Source organism: Microtus ochrogaster, chromosome 10 (assembly GCF_000317375.1).
Source record: "Microtus ochrogaster isolate Prairie Vole_2 chromosome 10, MicOch1.0, whole genome shotgun sequence".
NCBI lineage: Eukaryota > Metazoa > Chordata > Mammalia > Rodentia > Cricetidae > Microtus > Microtus ochrogaster.
Window position 1 is genome coordinate 53,975,234 of NC_022016.1, and position 21,769 is coordinate 53,997,002.

The 21,769-nt window shown below is 55.1% G+C and overlaps 1 protein-coding gene across 1 annotated transcript in view; it reads right to left on the reverse strand.

The window, feature by feature from the left end:
- Positions 1-1,697: 1,697 nt before the first annotated feature.
- Sdc3 (syndecan 3) overlaps positions 1,698-21,769 on the reverse strand; it is a 35,505-nt gene continuing 15,433 nt past the window's right edge. Inside the window, exons 3-6 of the mRNA XM_013348312.2 lie at positions 10,451-10,568; positions 8,484-9,106; positions 5,874-6,162; positions 1,698-5,271 (exon numbers count right to left, since the gene is read on the reverse strand). Coding sequence (XP_013203766.1) covers positions 5,105-5,271; positions 5,874-6,162; positions 8,484-9,106; positions 10,451-10,568 — 1,197 coding nt within the window. The 3' untranslated portion in view covers positions 1,698-5,104. The remainder of the gene's footprint in view (positions 5,272-5,873; positions 6,163-8,483; positions 9,107-10,450; positions 10,569-21,769) is intronic.

The following is a 21,769-nucleotide window of genomic DNA, read 5'->3' on the forward strand; positions in this document are numbered from 1 at the left end:
CGGATTCTGAAGGTCTGAGTAGGTCTGACCTGGTGTCCTGTTGTGTGTGTGTGTCTGACTGTCTGTCTGTCTGTCCTTGTGTCCTGGTGTGTGTGTGTCTGTCCTGGTGGCCTGTTGTGTGTGTATGTATGTGTCTGCACACATGAGCACGCACATGCACAGACACACAACATGCCTCAATCTTGCTTGACAGGGTGTCTTGTTTACTGGTGAGTATAGCAGGCTAGCTGACCTGCAAGCATCCAAAGACACATTCCATTGTGTAAGTGTGGAGACTACATATAAGAGCTACCACACCTGGCTTTTCATGACTTCCTGGGATTCGAACTGTGTCAGTTCCAGACACACACCGGGTGCAGAGCAGATAATTTGAGACCGTTTAGTGGAAAGAGCCAAGAGAGAGAAAGGCGTGAAAGAGAGGCCACTTCCCAGGCCTTAAGCTGCAACCTACCAGAGATGGCGTCCCATCTCCTGAGGAAAAACTCACGAGCCATGAGGTGGTTCCCTGGAGAAGCACCGTCTGTAATGAAGCACCCATGCCTACCGTCTACCCCTGCCTTGGGGCAAAACAGCCCCGCATGTGTCCCCAGTGGAGCGTCAGGGTGACTGTAACAACACAGCGGCTTCCATTGGAAAGGGGGGGGAGGAGCCTGGGGACAGGCAGTGGGCCTGGCTGTGCAGGTACCATGCTTCTTTGCTCTTGTGCCCAGCAGAGGCTAGAAGAAGTCTTGCCCAGCTCTGTGCCAGGAGAGCCAGGCCACAGATACATGAGGTCCCAGGTTCCACTCTTCCAACACTGTCTTCAAAAACACCATGAGCAGATTAGCCCTGGGGAGCACTGTGCTGAGCTGGTCCTCACAGAGCCCTTACCTACTCCATGGGGGACACATGATCGTCCCACTTTGTGGCTAGGGAAATGGGCTCAGAGAGCAGAGGGGCTTGCCCAGAGCCGAGACAGGGGAATGCCACCACCTGGATACAAGAATGAGCATATCATGCCCCAAGGCACAGCCTCCTCCTGCATGGCTCCCATTTCCACATCCTATAGGCCAAAATGTTCTTGGTGGCCTGAACTTGGAGTCTCCCCCATCTGGGGGGGGGTGAACCACAACCCCCACCCAACCACAATCACACACAGCCTCACACACAGCCGCACAATCACACACAGCCTCACACACAGCCGCACAATCACACACAGCCGCACAATCACACACACCCTCACACGCAGCCGCACAATCACACACAGCCGCACAATCACACACAGCCGCACAATCAAACACAGCCGCACAATCAAACACAGCCGCACAATCACACACAGCCGCACAATCACACACAGCCTCACACGCAGCCACACAATCACACACAGCCGCACAATCACACACACACTCACACACAGCCACACAATCACACACACACTCACACACAGCCGCACAATCACACACACACTCACACACAGCCGCACAATCACACACACCCTCACACACAGCCGCACTCAGCACCACTTCCCCTCCATTCAACAACCGCAGTTTTCACCTCAAGGCTCTCAGCAGGACGCTAATCCATTGCCCCTGGGTCAAATTCTCCCTCTCCCCAAAGGCACAGCGGCTAAGGCGCGAGGTGAACCTCCCAAGGGACCTGCTATTAATCTCACACATGGACCACACAGCATCTTTTCAGCTTAATTTTATTTCCTCTTATAAATGGGCACAGCACAGGGAAATGTTAAAAAAACAAACAAAACAAACAGAAAACCAAACAAAGCAAGTCGTGTCCTTCCCAAGGCAGGGGTGGATGGGCACCCGCAGTGGGGTGGACCTGGCCTTGGAATCTTTATCCAACTGTCTTTCCTCCATTTCTTATTTAAATTTTGGCCATGAACTCAGGACAGGGATGGTTAATAAACAGGTTATAGGGGAAGAAAGGGTAGGAAGAGCCTGGGGAGGGGAGGAAACCCCCGTGCCTGGTTGCCCAGGGGCTGGGGGGTGGGCTCTGTACAGGAGAGAGGATGAACCAGTGGGGGGACACTGTCTCGGGGGCTCTCTGGAGCCACACTGTCTACAAAAAGTATATACATGCATTCACCACGCTGGGGCCAGGCACACCCAAGCACCCAGAGGGCACCTGGGGGAGGCCAGGCCATCAGCCCCTCAGATGGTGACTCCAGGGCCCAGTTTGGGCATCTCTATAATCTGTACAGTGTGGGCTTCTATTTACAGACACCAAGGCTGGGGAGGCACATCCCAGGGGAAAGCCAGGACAGCCTAGGCAGCCACCCCTGCCCTGAAAGCAATGCTGGCTCTGCTCTCTGTGGGAGCCCCAGTCTGGAGGCCTGGTGGACAGCTAAGCTAAGCCTAAGGGGTCTGGCCCCAGCTTCCTAAGCTCTGCAGGTCTGCCCAGCCAGTCCTGGCTGTCACCCCACATGCCTCTGGCAATCAAAGGTGATCAACCTTGCACATAGAGTCCCTAGTCTGGCCCCCCAAGAGAGATGAAGCCTAGATCTGCGGCTCTCTGGCCCCAGCTTGTCTTGCTCTCTTGGAAAAACCAGGACCTGGAGAGGTCCAAGACATATCCACTCCTCCCATTCAGAATGCACTTTTCTTCCAGGCATGCCAGCGTCCTGAACACCTTCCCAAGAGCACTGAGGTGTCTCTGGACTCGTGTGGGCAGGCTCTGTGCGTACCTTGTTTCTGGGGCAGGGTGAGGACCCTGCCCCCACATTGCACTGAAAAGGAGCCTCAGTTCACCCTTTGAACCGAGCTCTCCTAAATCGTCCTGGCCTCATCGGGCTGCTCCAGGGCATTTGGGCTGCACACACTGCTAACCTTCAGGTCAGATTTCACCAGCCTAAAGCCTAGACATAGGCCTTGGTGCCTGGGCCCCATACATGAGGACCACAGCCTCTTCTTTCAAATGCAGAGGACACAGGAAAGTGCTGGCACCAGGTGGCCAAACCCACAGCCCCAAGGCCAGAGCCACCCTGAGGTGTGAGAAGTGGGCTCTGGCTGGGGGTCTCCCGCCCTGGTACTGGTGTCCCAGGGGGCTGAGCACCTGGAGGCTGCCTCCCCTAGCTCCCCAGTCTCCCCACCAAAGCTCCAGTCCCCAGGAGGGCAGCCAGGAGTAGGGGGTAGGGGCAGGGGCACCGGCTCTCCTCTGCTCCCTACCCAGCTCTCCTGCTTCAGGGAAGACCTTGGCCAAGCTCCCTCCTCCGGGTCACAGGCCTAGGACTCTGACTTCCCCTCCTCAAGGTCTGGGCCAGCTGGTTTCCTTACCAAGCTCTAAGCCCCATCAAGGGCATCATGGGGTCTGGAAGACAGAGCAGAGCCTGAGAGTGGGAGCCCTCCCACCCCAGAAAGACAAGCTGTGTTGATGGCCTAGATCCTGCCTCCACTGCCCAGATGTGGGTCCTCATTCTAAGTCCGCTGTCGAGCTATCTTTAAAAGGAAACAGAAATAACAGGTAGTCACCTGACTAAACCTGGGACATGTGTGAGAGATGGGGGAGGGGTGCTGACCAATCATAACCTAAGCCCTGTCCCTTTGGAGAGCTCTCATGGCACACCCCCTTCCCCAAGAGAATGTGACTTGACATTTAAAATATCTCTGAAACAACCCCACTTCTAAGGGTAACAAAGACAGGAAGGTAGACTTGGGGCCTGTGACACCCCTGTCCCCATCGACTGCTCTCAGGGCCTACAGCAATGGGATGAGCCTGCTAAGCTGTGGGTCCATCCAGTTGTAGCCAGAACTGCCAAGCTGCCTGGTCAGTTGTGTCCACAGAGGACCCAGAGTGGGTAGGCCTTGCCAGGCCAGGGCAGGGGACACAGAGGGCCTGGGCAGAGGCCCACCCTCACAGGCACTTTGGAGACATGTGTCCTGGGAGGCAGAGATGGCTCCTGGCTCAGAGCAGAAAGGAGATACATGGAGACCAGGGACAACCCACACAGCTCCTTGGTCATGGGAGAACCTAGCTCCCTTCCCAGCCTTCAGCCTGGCTTGAGGCATCAAGCCTTCTTCCTTCAGATTTGGCTGGTGGAGGCTAGCCCCAAACCTCCCTCCCTGTGAGCCACAGAGAGGAGGGAGACTGCATCTGTGTGGGATTGTGTCTGATGTCAGCCGGGATCAGTATCAGTCCGGCTGGTGTGGGTGACATGGTGGGGAACCGAGTGGAGTAGGGGTGACTCTGGGGGACCCAATATGGGCTGATGCCTACAACTTGGCCCTGCCTTCCTCGGCGACCCAGATGGTTAGAGGAGCCAGGTGCAGGACCAAAGGGTGGGTGTAAAGAGACAGAGCGGGAGGAAGGTGGCATAGTCACCACTGGTGATGATGACAGTGGCCTGCATGGCAGAAGCGGCAGGGCGTCAGCGCGGCGTGAAGGAGGCGCATGTGTGTGATGTTTCACTGGCTGGGTGGTCAAGACTGGTGTGTGTTTGTCTCCTGTGTGACGCAGAGCAGTGACTGTCAGGGGCTCTGTGGCAGCCCCTCTCAAGGGGGACACCAGAGTGGCCTCCCTCACCACTGGATGCCCTGTGCACTGAGGAAGCCCTTTCCCTGGGAGGCAATGCAGAAAGAGGTGCAGCCTGGGAACGTGTGCACCGGGCAGGGGAGAGAGAGGGGACAGTGACCCCACAATGAGCTCAGGCTGGTGACAAAAGACACCCTCCCGCCCAGAAAGGCCTTGGGACAGCAGCTCAAGGCTGCAGCAGCTGATTTTGATTTGGGGGGCTAGATGTGCCATGTCTTGGTCCAGGAAGCCAGCATGGCAGCCTCTGTAGCAAGAAGAGGACATCAGCAAGCATTGTGGGCCATCTTAGCCCTGGCCCTGCCCCTGTTTCTACCAACAGCTCTGGGTGGTGCTTCCTTCCTCTTGTCCACGGGACACAAGATCGATCCTGAAGGCCCAGGCTGGAGGGAGTGGAAGTGGAGAGGAGCTCGTAAGGGCACAGTCTGGGGCAGATGGCAGCGCCCCGTTCCTTAGAACCATCTGTGTTATGCTGGCAGCTTGGGCAGAAGGAGGCAGGGCCAGGCTCCTTCCCAGGCCCAGCCTGGGCTGTTGTGGGGGCCGAGGACTGGGCAAGGTGGCTGCAGGAGGCACTGTGGTTCTGCTAAGCATAAAATTCCTCCTGCTTGTCAGGCTTCTGGTACGTGACGCTCGCCTGCTTGGGCTCCTCCAAGGTGTAGCTGCCCTCGTCCTTCTTCTTCATGCGATAGATGAGCAGTGTGACCAGGAAGGCGGCGAAGAGGGCGCCCACCACCCCACCCACGATCACGGCTGTGAAGAAAGAGACAGAGGTCAAAGGCCCGAGGCGGCTTAGAGGGAGAGGGGCGAGCAGGCTAAGGACCGTGGGTCTGGAGTCGCCTGCTATTTCCAACTCCTATCCAATGACTCAGCACACTGGTAAGACTGTTCCTAGGAGGGAGGCAGGTGCCCTGGTCCTTGTCAGTGTCAAACATCATAGGTTGTCTTTCAGATGATACCTTAGAACCATCCGGAAGGAAAGGCCCCGTCCCCTACACTGCCAGACCGACCTCCCACTGTCTCCATGAGGAAATGGGAGATTCCACCAGGGAATCTTGAATCAAAGCCTTGGGTCAAGCTGGGTTAAAGGTCAAGCCAAAAGACAGGGCAGAGATTAGCACTGAGTAAATATGTCGTACAGGGTCAATCAGGCGACTCCAAAAAGCAGGAGTCCAAAGTCTGTCTAAGGGAGGGTCACAGGGTATCAGGAAAGTTTTAGAGGGAGGGAAGAACGCAGGAGGAAGACGGAGAGAGGAATGGGGGAGATTCTGGGGTAAAGTCCCTGCTCTCCCTTCCCGGGTCCCACCCCCTGCCCTGTACCCCTACCCCATCCACAACCTGGAGCCTGGCCTTACCTACGAGCACCTCCTTCCGCTCTAGGATGCTCTTCTGAGGAAGCTGGGCCGCTGAGCTGCCTGAGTCAATGGCGTTGTCATGGAGACCAGGGCCTGGGCGGGCACCTTTGGGCAGTGTCCCCAGTGGAGGTGAGGGCTTGGCCGCAGCTCCTCCCACGGCCACCACTTCATTGGCTGTGTCGGGCTGTGTGGTCTCTTCCTGCAGCTCAATGTCCCCACTGGGCCCTCCGCTCGCCGGCACCTCTGACTCTTCCTGGGTCGTGGTCAGCAGGGACTCTGGAGTCGGGGTCTGCAGATGGGGTGGTATGACCTGGGGTTAAGACCAAGCCCTCCCAGGATGCTCCACACACAAACCTTCACCACGCCTCCACCAGGTGGGGCCAGCACTTACCATGCTCAGACCTCAGTGCCCTACAAAGAAGGGATGAGTGGTGAACAAGCCCAGAGAGGTTGGGTGACTTTCTCAAGGACACACAGTAAACACAAGGTGGAAGAAGAACCAAAATCTAGACCTATCTAACTCCAGAGTCTGTGCTTCCAATCACTGGACCTTATATTTCTGCTGTCAGGCTGGCCACATCCTGTCCCCATCCTGTCCCCATGACTTCCTCTCCAGCTGCCTTAGAACAATCCTTGGTAGATTCCTGTCCAGGAGTAGGAGTTGGGGGGGGAGCTGCTAAGCCTGGCTCTCTCCCCACACATAAGTTGGTCCCTTTACCTGGAAGCCAGTCCCTGAGCAAAGCTGAGGGAGTAAGAGCTGGTATCCCCAAACCGACCTCGCGACCAGTGGTGTACAGCTCCACACTGCTAGTGAGAGCAGCCGGGGGCTGAGGGGAAGACGCTGGTCTGCGGGGACTGCTGGGGGGAGGGGCACAGCTGCTTCATGAGGGTGTGGTGAGGGTGGACTTCTCACAAGGCTACACCTGCATCTGGTTCTGGGCTCCATGGCTTGCTATTGTTTCCTCTTCCTGTGAGGCCCCCTCTCTGAAGGAAGGCCCTGGGACTGTGTCCCATAGGGCTGGCTGGGGCCCCAAGAGGGACTGCAGGGCTCCAAGGGCAACTCCTCAGCCTCAGGGCCCCTGTGAGGTTGATGGCAGGGTTCTCTGTGGCTCTCCAGAGTCATCATGTCTCCTTCCAGCCCTGGACATACACACATTGTTTTTCCAGACAGGATTTCATGTAGCCTAGACTGACCTAGAACTGGTTACATAGGGAAGGGCAACTTTAAACCTCTAATCCTCCTGCCTCCACCTCCCAGGCGCTGGAATCACAGGCCCGTGCCAGCACATGACTTCCTTTGCACGTTCGTGGTACAAACGCTAGGCTGTAGCCCCTGGAATCTTCCTCCCCTAATGACCCACAATCCCCCCTGCCCTTCTCAGCCTAACCCTAGCCCTGGAGCCCCAGCTTCAGGAGCCCCCAGTTCAGGAGCCTCAGTTCCAGAAACCCCCAGCTTCAGGAGCCCCAGCTTCAGGAGCCCCAGCTCCAGGAGCCCCCAGCTTCAGGAGCCCCCAGTTCCAGGAGCCTCAGCCTCAGAAGCCCCCAGCTTCAGGAGCCCCAGCTCCAGGAGACCCCTGCCAGAATTTGAATCCTGATTCAACCATTACCTGAGGGACCTAGAAAAATGACTTCCTCTGCCTCACCTGTAAAGAGGTGATGACATCACCATGATGGAGGGGTGGTGGAAGTACTCAGGAACAATGCTGTGCACCTGGAAGCCAGGTGTTCCCCCTCAGCACCCACTCAGTCACCCTCAGCTCATGCTGATGACAACAACCATGTTGAAGGTGACCGTGATAACGGCTGAGCACCTAGTTGGTTCTAAGAACAGCCACGTGTCAGGAAATGCCATCTGCAAACAATGACAGGCCTCTCTCTCCCTGTCTCTCTCTGTCTCTACCTCTGTCTCTGAAATAGTTTTTCTGTGTAGCCCAGGCTGACCTGAACTTGCAGCAATCCTCCTGCCTCAGCTTCCCAGTGCTAGAATAACAGGTGTGTGCTACCACATCTACTACCTTCTCTGGTCTTTCCCTCAAAGATAAAGAGTTGAAGGCATAGAAAGGACCAACCACCAGCTCATTATGTCTCAAGATTAAAAAAAAAAAAAAAGATGGCAGAGGGTTTAAAATTCAGGCTGACAGCCTCTTTTTTATTCTTTGTTTTTTGTTTGCTTCGTTTTGTTTTGAGACAGGGTCTCACTATGTAGCTCTGCCTGGAACTAATCTGTAGGACAGGCTAGTTTCGAACTCACAGAGATCTGCCCACTTCTGTCTCCAAGTACTGGGATTTAAGGCATGTGCCAGCATGCTCTGGCAAGCCTGGAAATCCCTTAATACACGCCAGACCTGAACCCCCAGCAAGGTCCACCCACACCATTCCCCAACTCCAACCCACAAATCCACCTAATCCCCTATTGGTATCTTGGCTCAATAGTAACCACACCCACCTGTCCTGGCTCTCTGACCTCAGACCCCACCCCACCCCATCCAGAGGCTCACACTCAGCATATACACCAGACCCACCTTGCCTGGCTCACCCCTGGCACCTCCCAGTCCCTGCCCAACCCACCTCTGCTCACTCTGCACGAACACCCTCTTCCACTCTTCTCACCTGAGCCACCTCCGTGGGTCCAGGAGCGGTGGTCCCCAAGGGCAGGGTACTCCTCTCAGCAACATCAGGCTCCTGGGTGGTGACTGGCTGAGGAAGGGCTCGTGGCCTCGAGGTAGCTGTGCTCACCAGCCTAGGTGTGGGGGCCTCCGTGTCCAAGGCAGCCACAGTAGTGGGCGGTGAGGGTGCCGGTGGGGTAGTGGCCTGGGCTGTGGCAGCTGTGGTCAGGGGAAGAGGCAGCAGCCCCTGTATGCTGGTGGTCCTTACGTCAGCGGTGGTGGCCGTGGCAGGGGGTACCGCGGGAGTGCTAGCGGCAGTGGTGGCTGCTGTGGCAGGTGCCGTGGCCATAGTAGGGGCCCCCGTGGTAGTGGCAGCCGTGGTAGATGTGGTGATGGAGATGGTGGTGGCTTTCTGGCTGGGTTCTTCCAGGACTTCTGTCACCTCTGTCACCAGCGGGGGACTGGTAACTGGTTCCGGGCTGGGGTGCTCAGAAAGGAGGTCCTCAAACGGGGTATCCACGGGCTGGATATCTGTCGTGGGGAGCACGGCAGGCGCAGTGGGTGCAGCCAGGGCCATGTCGGGAACGAACCGCATGGCTGTCTCAAGGCCAGACTCCTGCTCGAAGTCTGAGGGGAGTGGGGAGAGGGAGAGCCCTGGGGAGTGGGTGCTCCTCACCGCGAGATCCCCAGGCAGCACTGCCTTCCCAGCAGCACATCTCTCTCTAACCAGTTTCCCCAGGAAAACAGGAGAGAAAGGAGGTGGTTTGATCGATGAGTTAGCCTGTGCCTAGCCAAAATCCGCGAGAGGGCCGCCACTTCCAGGCAGTCTGCTCTGACTCTGCCAACCCACTCTGAGACCTAGAGACTGGTGAGTAAAGCCTCTGCCCTGTAACTCCACTCACGGTTACAGGACGAGGCCTGGCTCTTGGGAAGGGCCAGAGGCAAGGACATGTCCTGTACAAACTCAAGGCAGTAGGGACACTGAGTCATCCCGCCTCCCAGGCATAAGCAGAGGACCAGAGGGGATGAGGGCATCTTGAGGGGCATTTCCCCATTTCCCAGGTCACATAAATGATTCTGGGAGGGATAAGATAAGAGACTGGGAAGGGGAGAGAGGAGCGAGTGAGGAGGTGTGAGGAGCGGCCAAGGGGAGCCAGGGTCGTTGAGGGCTGAGCAGGTGGAAGGGAGACTTCAGAGGAGGGTACCAGGTTAGCGAGGGAGCAGTTTGAAGCAGCAACTCCAGGGAGGCCGGAAGCAGAGCTGGAGCAGCCAGCTCAGGAGCATGAGCTTGGGACAACCTCATTAGACACCCGTCCTCTGGCTGGGCCCATTTCGACACCCTCTCTGATCCCATCTCCAGGGCCACACTGACTCATGTCCCCACCTCCCAAGGCCTCTGAGAGGAAGATAAACTCCTCAGCAAGTAGGAAGATTGGGGGGCACCATAAAAGTCAGAAGTCATCCAACTGCCTTATCACAAGGTTGGGGTAGAGCTGCTAGATCAATTTGGTACCCCAAATTGCCAAAGGCAGGAAGGTAGACAGACATCAGTGTCTGACCCATAGCTGATTGGCCTTCCCCATGACAGCAACCCAATCCCGGGTCCCTGAGGCCCTTTAGTAGCTCTGTCCTCAACCTGAGCTTGGCCACTGCTGATGGATCCAAGGGGCCACCTGCTCTAGACTAGATCAAAAAGTCATCCCTGCTGAGGACTTCCCATGTCCTTCATATGTAGTTAGTGCAGAGGCCCCAGCATTGGGGTCAGGCCTAGGTTGCACACACAGACACAGAACAAGAGTCCCGGGCTCTGAGAGCTTCCCAAGACTACTCCCACCCAGAAGGATGCTCTGCCCTCTTCCTTCTTGAGGTCTTGACCTCCATACAGTGACAAGATTCACTCAAGTGGCCTTAAAGGCTCCTGGGCTGGTACTAGATGCCCGAGACAGGCAGGGAGACCTGGGGATTACTTACAGCCAGAGCCAGACCCCGAGTAGAGGTCATCCAGTTCATCATCGGGAAACGAGTCGTCGTCCCCTGAACCCTCAAGGTCCACCGGCCTCTCAAAGTTCTCGCTGCGCCAGCGTTGAGCCTGGGAGGGTGCAGACACACACGGGGCTAGGCACCCAAAGCATTGGCCTGTACAGGCCCAAGAGACAGCAGGCACATTCACGGGCAGAGTGACCCTTATGTGCTTCAGAGAGCTGGGTGTCAGCGAGTAGCCATTTCCCACCTACCCAAGGCCATGGCAGTAGGGCTCTCCCTTACCAGCCAGTTGCCACCAGGTACCACCGGCTGCCTGCACCACAGCAAAGGGCCCCTTACACAGGATGGGCTCAGAGCACACAGTGCTGAGTCTGAAACCAAGACAGGTTGCTTGCAAACGGGGCAGGTTATCCATTCCCTTTGTGCTTTAGTTTCCGCATTCAGCAGACGAAAAGTGGCTCCTCATCGTGCACAGTGACAAGAATACCCTGGCATCCTGCAGACTCAACACAGGTCCACAGTCATCTCTGTGTGAAGAGCACCCACCGACAAGATCCCAAGGAATCCTCAAGATGGACTGGGAAGGGGGCAGGCACCAGCCCAATCCACAGTTGAGAAAATTGAGGCTCAGCTGCTCAGAGGGCTAGGAGTTAAATGAGGTTTGGGATCTAAATGGTACTCCAAATTGCCAAAGGCAGGAAGGTAGACAGACAGTGCTGGGGAGACTTGGGGTCCGGGAGAGAAGTTCTAGAATAGGGGAGAGGAGGCTGCTCACACTGAGCCAGCCCCAGCTTGTCCCCTAACAGAAATGTTAGCTCCTGCTTGCCTAATCCCACAGCATATGCGGGCCCAGCATCTGCTCGGGTTCCACACTTCTACTTCCAGGGGTCAGTAGACTTCTGCTAGGGTCTAGCTCCCCAGGCCTATGACCCCTTCAGAGTCGGAACCTAGGAAGCCTGGAGCTGGCACTGCCAGCTCTAACTGTACCCCCTCCTTAGAAACCCATAGTTGCAGCCAGCACTAAGGACCTCAGAGACAGGTATGTGGACTCCCTAAGTGGCCCTGATGTGCTGTGTACCCTGGCCATGGTCCCCACGCTGGTGTGAGCTCGAAGCCAAGTGCATTTACATCTTACAAACTGAAATCCAGAGAGAAAGGCACACAGGCAAGGGAAGCTGAAGACATCCTGGAGTGGTCAAGGCAGCTGCCTCCCTCAGACTGGCCCTGACTGCCCTTCAGCTTCACCTAGCACCTTCCACAGCTCCTGGTCCCTCATTTCTTCTCAGTCATGCTGGTCTCTGCCTACGGCATCCTTCCAACTCCCACCTCCAAAGTCACTTCTGAAAAGCATCCTACGCTCCCAAGTCATGACGCCTGATGCTCATGAGCAGTTTTGCTTTGAAGTACTGAAGTCGAGGGCTGTCCCCGTTCACCCTCTATGAAGGATATACTCTACGAGGAGGGGCTGCATGTCCAGCAAGGTTCCTGGTACTGAGTAGGCTAAGGACAGAGTTGGAGTTAGGAGACATGTTTAGCTCCTGGGGGCAGCATTGGAGCTGGGATGGCTGGGGGTGGGGCTGAGAAGTCACAGAGGGCCCCGTGTCTAGCCAGTGGGTGGGTTTCCCTTGGAAGTCAATCATTTTCCAGAGCAATTGCATGTGACAATGAAAACCGATCCCAGGGATCAGGAGGTCTCAGTTAGTGCCTGGGTATCAGCCCCAGCTATCGGGGGTAGGCAGGAAATTATGCAAGCAAGGGGAGGAACTAAATATGCACAGCATTTTGCGCTCAGCATCTCACACCCCTGCCACTCATGGGCCCTGGTACACCAGCACCTGCTCCGGAGACCCAGCCAATCCAGCCAGGGCAGGGAGCCAGGCGATACCCTTCATACACCACACACACACACACACACACACACACACACACACATACATGCACGTCTGGAACTAATGAATTAATCAGTATTTACTTTCTACCAGTGAGTCACGGGGTGGAACAATTAGTGTAATTGTCCCCGTGACTAATCACTGGGTCTTCCTCCTTTGTCAAGATCCCAGGAGCTCAGAGCAAGCCCGTCATCATCAGCCAGCTCACCCCTGCCCAGCACACACGCCCCAGGTCCTGGGGCTGCAGGAGCCACGTGCTTCTGAAAGCTAGAGTCTCTTGGGGGTTTTGGATGCCCATCCCACTAGCTGTCCAGCCAGAAGTCGGGTATCACAGCAGGATGGGGACTAGGCAGGGATTTCTGTCTTTCTCTCCTTCAAGACAGGTTAGGTTCTAAGAGATCTGTTGTTCCAGAGACCTCAAAACAAGAGTGAACACAGGTGCCAAAATGGGGGACTTAAGGTTTCTCGGTGGCCAACATAATACCAGCCACCAATACTTTTCAGAAGGGCTTGCATAAACCTAGAAACAGCTTCAAAGCCACAGAGACCCTGCCTGTGACACAGCCAGAGACACAGACATGCACCAATACACACTCACCTAGAGGCAGCCACTGAAGGCAGCATGCCGGCATGCCTTTGGGGGCATTGAGAGAAGTGGGGTGTTCCATGCAGCTCCGAGTTCAGAAAAGAGCATATAGCCTCTCATGAACCTATCAGCCTCCACTCAGGTAGCACTCACCTAGATACTATTCATCCTGGCTCAGTAGCCATTGACATGACAACGGTTGCCATGACAACCATATTCTCCATAGTTAAGGACCAGAAGCTGCAGCTCCCCCACAGGGTTGGAGAGTGTGGGAGAGGGAGATGGTGAAGGATCAGAGGACAGCAGGGATGGAGAGGGGGAAGGCCAGAGCAGGCAGGCCTGGGGAAAAGGGGAGGTGAGAAAGAGAGAGGGAAAATTCTCACATCTCAATTTAGCCTCACACTCATCAGAGGCTTCTGGGGAGAGGCAGCCTCAGTGATTTCCCAAACATGCCTCCACCAAACACCCTTCCTCCATGATGAGCTGATAGCCCAGTCACCCTGAGGTCACCCTGGGGGTCTCCGCAAGATAATGGCTGCAAAAATACTGGTGATGCTGCTAGCTCACTCCCAGGGGACAGCAGAAGGGATGGAGGGCGACAATCTTCAATCAGCAGTGGAGAAACCCTAAATGTCACAAACCGAGAAGGGGGCCACAGACAGCATCTCATCCCTGAATGCTTCACACAGACTGAGCACAGTTCTTTGTCACCCCCGTAAAGAACAGACTCCTAGTACCCTGCACCCCATTGGCCTCTCGCTGTCTGACCCTCCATGTGGCTCTCCACAGAGCCAGACTACAGACTCCTGTGATGAAGCAGCCTGCAGGCACCCATGCCTCAGCGTGTACACACAGTGCCTGAGACACGGCTAATGTGTGCATGTATAAGCTACACACCCTAGCACAACACCATGGCACACAAAGAACGACATACACACACAAGTACACACCCCTTTGGACATACACTCAACTACACACACACATGCACACACATGCACACAAACACACATGTATACACACCCCAGCACACACACACACATGCACACAAACACACATGTATACACACCCCAGCACACACACACACATGCACACAAACAAACATGTATACACACCCCAGCACACACACACACATCAACATACATACACCCCAGCAGACACACACACACAACACACACACACACACACACACACACACACATATACTTATCCATTCATACACATCCCAGTGGATATATGCCCTTTAGCAGACACACTTATAGATACACACATGCACACACATACCCCAGAACATACACATATAATTTTGCACATACACACACACACACACACACCTGTGCGCACATATACCCCTCAGCAGACATAGAGCCCAATGGAGACAGTTAAAGACAGCACTGCCAGACCCCAGTGCACATGCTCAGTAGATCTTGTCAGCAATGTATGCCCCACACACTTGTGTGTCTAGCATACCCCAGTTGTGCACACACCTTAGAGGGCAGGAACAAATGGCTTACCACTGTCCCCACTCAGCAGACTCAGGACCACATGTGTCAAGGCTTACCTCCACGGGCCGATGTCTGCCCTGTCCACACGCATGCTCCTAGGCCACATGGCGCTCTTACTCGTGTTGCCTGTGCCCCTCAAATACAAGCATCACAACTTGAATCTGACCCCTTCACACTCACACCCACGGCACCACCCCCTGGTCCGGCACACACCATGAGCAGTTGTTTTCTGCCAGTGGGGACCTGCGCATCAGGCCATGGGCATCACGACCCCCAGGGGTTAATATCCTCAGGCTGGCCTCTAATGGAGGCATGAGCACCACCCTCAACCCTGGTCCCTCTCCCCAGGTGCCACACTATGCCCAGCCAGGGCCCAGGCTTTCTACAGGTGTGGCTCAGCCGATTTGCCCGGCCTGCCACTCACCCCAGCCAGGGCTCAGTACCTGCCTGTGCTTGCAAGCCCCACCTGCTCTCAAGCTTGGCCCCAGCGAGTGCCTCTGTTTCACAGCACACACCCTCCCTACAGACTCATATTTCTATATGGTATGGCAGCCACCTCTCAAGCCGTAGGCCACACCTGAGATGGTCACATCCCCTTCCAGACAGGCTGTCGCTACCCTAACAAAAGGTCAGGATGCTGCTCTGCTCCTTCTCTGTAATTTGGAGGATGCCTGAATAGAGAGATTCTAATTCAAGCCTACATGACTGAGCTAGCACACAGACCGGGAAGACGTGACAGAGGAGACACAGGTAGAGGTGGACGTGACGAAAAGCCATTCACCTGGTTACCTAGGAAACAGAATGCTAATGATTTCCCCCCTCAGTTTATGTTTTGATATATAAAGCTGTTTGGAGAATAAAGCGAGAGGGATTTCTCAGGATGTGAACTCAGGATTTCATGAGGGATCTCTGAAAATCTCCCTCCCGATGAAGCCATGTGAGTTGTGTCTTTATTCCCGCGCCTCCACGCCAGTCCAGAGAGAGAGATAGTTTATGTTGGGATCTGATCCAGAGAAATAATTGCTGGTCCCAGCTGCCACCAGACCCCGACAACTCTACAGGCTCCTCACTGCTGGAGCAGGCCCCTCCAGACTCATGGCTCTGCCCTCATAGAACGGCACAAACTCCCGGTGTTCAGAAACGATGTTCCTCCCTCCTTATGACATTCATCTGGAACCGACCCACAGCCTCAACCTTCAGAGACACCAGACCCCTGCCCAGAGATGTGGGGAGCCTGGCCCTGTGGTAAAGAGCCTCCCCTAGTTACCACTTGCTGGCCCACAGGCCCCTTTTCTCATAGCAGGGAGGTGCTGGGCTCACCAGTGCCTGGGCAGAACGCTTCCGCCTCCATCTCCCCAACTCTCCCACCAGGCCCAAGCTAGGTGAGGCCTTGTGTCAGACATATCCCATCAGTCCGCAGCAGCCACTGGCTCAGAGACACTTCCCTTACTCAGAGGCCCTTCTAAGACACCAACAAAGTCCCAAGGGGCCATCTTTACTTCCTCCCCCACTAGGACCTTCTAGAGAGACAGGACAGCGCAGAGTCTGGTCCTCCGGTTCCCCATCGTCGTGAAATGAGATGGAAAGGGCAGGAATCTTGAGCCACTGGGAAAAGCAGCCAGGACAATGCAAATGATGAACAGGACACCCGGTAAGTGACTAAGTGACAGCTGATTGCCAGTTATGTTAATGTCTCCACAATTACAGGACTGAAGCCTCAGCCTCCTCTTCCTCCTGGAGGAGACAGACATAGAGGAAACTGTTGGTGCTCAGAGAGGTTGAGTGGCATTGCCAAAGCCACACAGAAAGCTAAAGAGAGAGGCCGGAGGAGGGGAAAGACAGGGAGAGGGGCAGAAGCATTCAGACACATAAATTAGGTCAGCCGCCAGGGGCCAGGAGCCCAGCACCCTGTGCCCCGCTAATCATGCTGCAAAAGCTAGGACAAAATCAAGTGTAATTAATTCTGCTCCAGCTTCCTTCTCCTAATTAGCCAGACTGGGCCTCCACTGTCCTGGTGACCAGAGACAATGTGAGCTGGGCTGGGAGCCCAGCTTTAGGCTCAGACTGTCTTGGGTTCAACTCAAGCTCTACCTATGTGCTGGGTGTCTTTGGGCAAGCTATATAACCTCCCTGAGCCTGTATTTGACTAACAGTGACAATAATACCTTATGCTTCCTAGAACTGCTGTGAGGATCTGCTCAGGCAGTGTACAAGGAGCACATGTGGTCAGCTGGACTGTCGGTGCTGGCTCATCTTCAGCTGGTCTTCACACAGCACCCATCCGTCCCCACACCAGACCTCAATTTTAAGTCTAAACTAGGCCTGTGAGATCGTGGTGTTCAATTCCCTCTCCCCAAAGATGCAGAGATGGGTGTGGGGAAGGGGGAGCAGTCCAGAGAAGTTGGGCAAGCAGCGGAGAAGGGGAGTGACTCGTCCAAAGACACAGGGGTGATGGCTGGTTCCTGGAGTGGGGCTAGCAAAGGAAAGGTCTCAGCAGAGCCCCAGGGTCCCCGTGCTCCGTCCCCAAAGGCCCTCAACCCTGTGAGAACTCAATGCCTCTCATGCTCACCAGCTCCACCAGGGAGACCCATAGCCTCTCTGCAGGAATGTGGGTTGTGGCCAGACTCTGGGCAGAAGGATGGCCAGGGGTGACAATGACAGCATAGATACCTCAGTCCCTACCCCTTCCCACTCACACTCCCAGCTCCCCCTCCCTCCACCCTACCCTACCCCCACAGGGCAGCACAGAGGGCAGCCCCCCCACCCCTCCACCCCCCACTCCCGCGCTTAGTACATCCCAGCCCGCCAACTTTTCTACAAAGGGAGTCAAGATGGCAGCTGCACCCCTTCCTGCTGGGTGCTGGATGCTGGGGGAGGGGGTGTCAGCAAAGCCTCCCTCAATCACCTTCCCCAACTCTTTGGTGCCCCAAAATCTCTATCCCTACAGTGGCAGTGACCCCCACACACACACAACCCAACCCAACAGTGAACGCCTCCCCACTTCCAAACATGCTTCTATTTCTCCTGGGTAAAGTGAGAAAAAAAATCTCAGGCTGCAAAGTTCAAGTCAGGACCCCTCTAAGCCAGACCTTCCCCAGCCTGCTGGGACTGGGCCCCACAAGAACTGGACCCCAGACCTTCCCCAGCCTGCTGGGACTGCCCTCCCCCACCCCCCCGGCAAGAATTGGACCCCAGGGCAGTGTTCTCTGTAAGAGGGGAAACTGGAAGCAACTTACATTCCCAACAGGAGACTGTTAATAAGTTAGGGGATATGGACTAGTATGTAGCTGTCAATAACTGTATTTTCACACACCCATGTTGTCTCATTAGGCCCCTAAAAGGCCTGGATGCATTCCAGGAGCTGTTACTTTGTGTGTTTTCTTAGTTTGCTTGCTTGCTTTTTCGGTTTTTATGAAACTTGTTTTGAAAGAGTATTTCAGAAAAGAGAAAAGTTGTCCGTCCGTTGACTGCCGGGAGAGGGACAGCTGGGCTGCTGAAATGACTGCTGTTGGGTCCCTCATTGCCTGAGTGGCCCTGGATGGACACCAACTCCGTCAGCCTGTCCTTTCAGACAAAACAAAGGCAGCAGGACCTTCCTTGGGTGCCATAATGGAAGATGGGCCTAGGATGTGTGAGTAGTTAATACCATCACCTTCGCGTTCCAAAGGGAGGCTACTAAACGTGCATGGAGTTGAGCCAGCCTAGCGGAAACTGTCACGGAGGCCAGCGGACTGTCTAGAGCTGTCTAACATTTCCCAGGGCTTTGCATCAGTCTTGAAAGGTTATCAGTTCTCCACCCCATGCATGGCCTCCTGTGTTCCCCCACCCTCTGCTGGTCAGTGACCTCCTCGGCCCTCTTCCTCTGTGGACATTGCCCAAAAGGCTGTAGCTGGGGGTTAGTGGGCCTGGCTGCCTCCAGACCATCACCCTCACCATGCTGGCCCTAGACACAGGCACCCACCAGCCACCATAGACATGGGGTGCAGGCAGCCACTCCATGGCGCACATTCTGCCTCCTGCGTTTGGATGAAGGACTGACCAGTCCTAGAAAGCTAGAGAACTCCTCAGCCCAGGCTGAGACAACTCTGTCACCACCCCACCATCTTAGCCACCTGCTCTTGTATGGCACCCTTGAGACCACCTTGACACACTGTCCCCAGCCCCAAATTGTGTGAAGAAGAACCACCCATGGAGGCCTCGGCCTCTGGCCAAGGGGATACCCCAGCTCCTATCCTGGACCTCAGTGGGCTTTGTAGGCTTGTTTGACCATGCTGGGTCAGAGGTTCTTCTCATCTCGTGTACAGATAAGGACACTAAGGCTGCTAACCACCAGTGTGCCCCAACAGGACTTGACCCCCTGTCTGAATCCCGTGCCAGGGAATTCCTGAACCTCCAAGAGGGCACATGGGCCCAAGCTGTAGTACAGTGAATCCCAGGGCATCTTTCAGGAAGACCCTTGGATCACCCCATCACTACTGTGATGCTCCCAAGAGGGAGCGCTCACCACGGGCCCTGTTCATTGGATGCACACAGCCTCGGTTCTCTTCACAAACCCCTCCCTGGTGGGGTCTTACCCTCATTTCACACATGAGAACTGGCCCTGAGTCTCACAGCAATGGGACTAAGATACGAAACCAACATTAGCTGAGCCCCACCAGCCCCTACTGTTCTGCTACCTCCAGCCGTAGCAGCTCCTTCTCTATGAGTCTAACAGGTTATTTACCTCATGTGAGCTCATATGCTAGGGCCTCGGGTCCCATCCTTCCCAAATCTGCACCATAGGAGGAGAGCTACTTCATATAAGAGGCCAAACAGGCCAGAGTCTGATGCTCTGGGCAGTGGAGGCCTCAGGAACCACCATTCCCATATCCATGTAGAAACTGAGGCACACAGAAAGACTCACATAAAACACCAATGGAGGTCTGGCGGGCAGAGCACTTGGACCCTGCCTAGGACCACACTTGCCCCCTCCCACCCCGTTTCCAACCTGATTCCTGGGAGTCGCATAGGTCTTCCAAATGAGCAACGACTCAAGCTAGACCAAGGAGGGTCCAAACCCCAGCACTGGCTTTCTGCAGCTGCGTGACCTGGGGCAGAAGTTTACCTCTCTGAGGTGTGATTTGTTTGCTTTGCTTATATAAACTTAATAACCTCATTAACCTCAAAGGGTCAGGGGACCTGACACCACGGCCCCCGTAAGAGCCTCCCTTCTCGGCAAGCTGCCCACCTGACCCTCACTCAGTCTCCCTTCTGTAAGCCCTGACCCAGGGCAGAAGGCCATGAGAAGCATGGAGCCTGGCACAGCAGGTGGCCCATGGGCAGATCCCTCCACACCCCCACCCCGCCTTGCTCTCAGAGGGTGGGGTCTGCAGTCCCAGCTCCCCAAACAGTCTGATTCCTTCAGCTGAGCACCTACAAGTGCTAGGCCTCCAAAACAGCCCCTCAAGGAACAAGCTCTTGCCCACTGTCGTTGGGAGCTTGGAACTTTGTCCACTGTGTCAACCCCACAGACACCTGAGGGATGCAGGGACCACTGTGTCAGAAGTCAGACAACAGTTAGCTGATGAAGCTTTAGGGGAGACCACCTCAGACCCCGCTGGAGGAGGGGGGCGGACATCAAGCATCATGGCTACTTCCAAAAAGCAGCCAGCAGTTCCTCAGAATGTGAAACACGGAGTTGCCTATAGGACCCAGGAATTCTATTGTTTTCTTGTTTTAAACAGAAAAGAAGGGCAGGCGAGAGGGTTCAGTTCATAAACCTACTTGCTGCTAAGTCAACGACCTCAGTTGATCCCCAGAGTTCACATGGTAGAGGGGAGAACAGAGGCCCACAAGGTGTCTTTTAACCTCCACCCAATAATAAATAGATAAAATAAATGCAACGAAGAACAGAAAAGCTGTGATGATGAGAAGAGGCAGAAGCTGAAGCCGTTCTGACTGCCCTGCTGAGGCCTGCCTGGGAGCACAGGGCCCATGCCACGTAGACACGAAAATCAGGTAGGAACATCTCTGTTACCAGATGGGCCATTATCGTGTCACCATGCTGGTGCTCAGGTGACCCTGTTCTTCACCCGCCTCACCCGATGCGAGGATCCATAAAGCAGGATCCATCCACACAGAACAATGTTGCTCAGCAGAGAGAGCTACAAAGATGGCATAGGCTGCCGCGTGAGTAAACCTCAGAAACACTGCACTGGGGAACAAAGTCGGCTCTGCAGCCCTCGCGCGGCACGGCCCCCTGGGAGGGAGTGCCCAGCCCGGCAGCATGCTGGCTGCTAGGACTGCGCTAGCCGGGCACGCAGGGAACACCGACCTTGGCACAGGGTAAAAAATGTTCTGAAATAACCAAGCATGGTGGCATACAGCTGCAGACCCCTTACTTGGGAGGCAGGAGGCTCAGGAGTTCAAGGTCATCTTTGCACCGGAGCAAGCTTGAGGCCAGCCTGGATTACCTGAAACCCTGTTTGCTTGTTGGTTTGTTTTTTTAAAAAGGAAAAACCTAAACTTGGTGACAGTCACAGCATTCTGGATGTGTACTACACAACTCTGAATTACAGCAGCTTCCACCCTCCTATGGCTCCCAGAGGGTGCCGAGAACTCAGGCAGACTGACCCAAAGGGTGTGCCCTGCAGCCAAGTGGGGCCCAGCGTCCTTCCATGTCTCACACCTGGCACCTTGTATGCATCTCCACTCCTGATGCTAGGGCCACTGGGAAGCATAACAAAGGTCAGCTGAACACCAGTCTGGTGACACAGCGATAGCCCATCTGGTCCAAGTGACGGGTGTGTGCACACACAGCATGAGCTCCGTGCTTCCAGACACGACTCAGCAGGACAGCTCAGGATTTAACCACACTATTCAGAACGATGTACATTTTTTTCCAAGACAGTTTCTCTGTGTTTTTTTTTAATTTATTTTATTATTATTTTATGTTCAATGGTGTGAGGGTCAGATGCCCTGGAACTGGAGCTACAGACAGTTGTGAGCTGCCATATGGATGCTGGGAATTGAACTCAGGACCTCTGGAAGAGCAGCCGGTGCTCTTAACCACTGAGCCATCTCTCCAGCCCCTCTCTGTGTATCTTTTACTGACCTGCAGCTCACTCTGTAGATCAGGCTGGCCTCGAACTCACAGAGATCTGCCTGCCTCTGCCTCTGAGAGCTGGGATTGAAGGTGTTCACCATCACGCCCGGCTAGAAAGATGCACAATTTGAACATTCTGAACTGTTTTTCCATTTATTATTGCTGTGCTATGGTTGACTGAGCAAGGGAGGGAAGCCACAGGTAAGGAGACTGTTTACACTTCATGGCCTCTGAGTCTCATCTCAG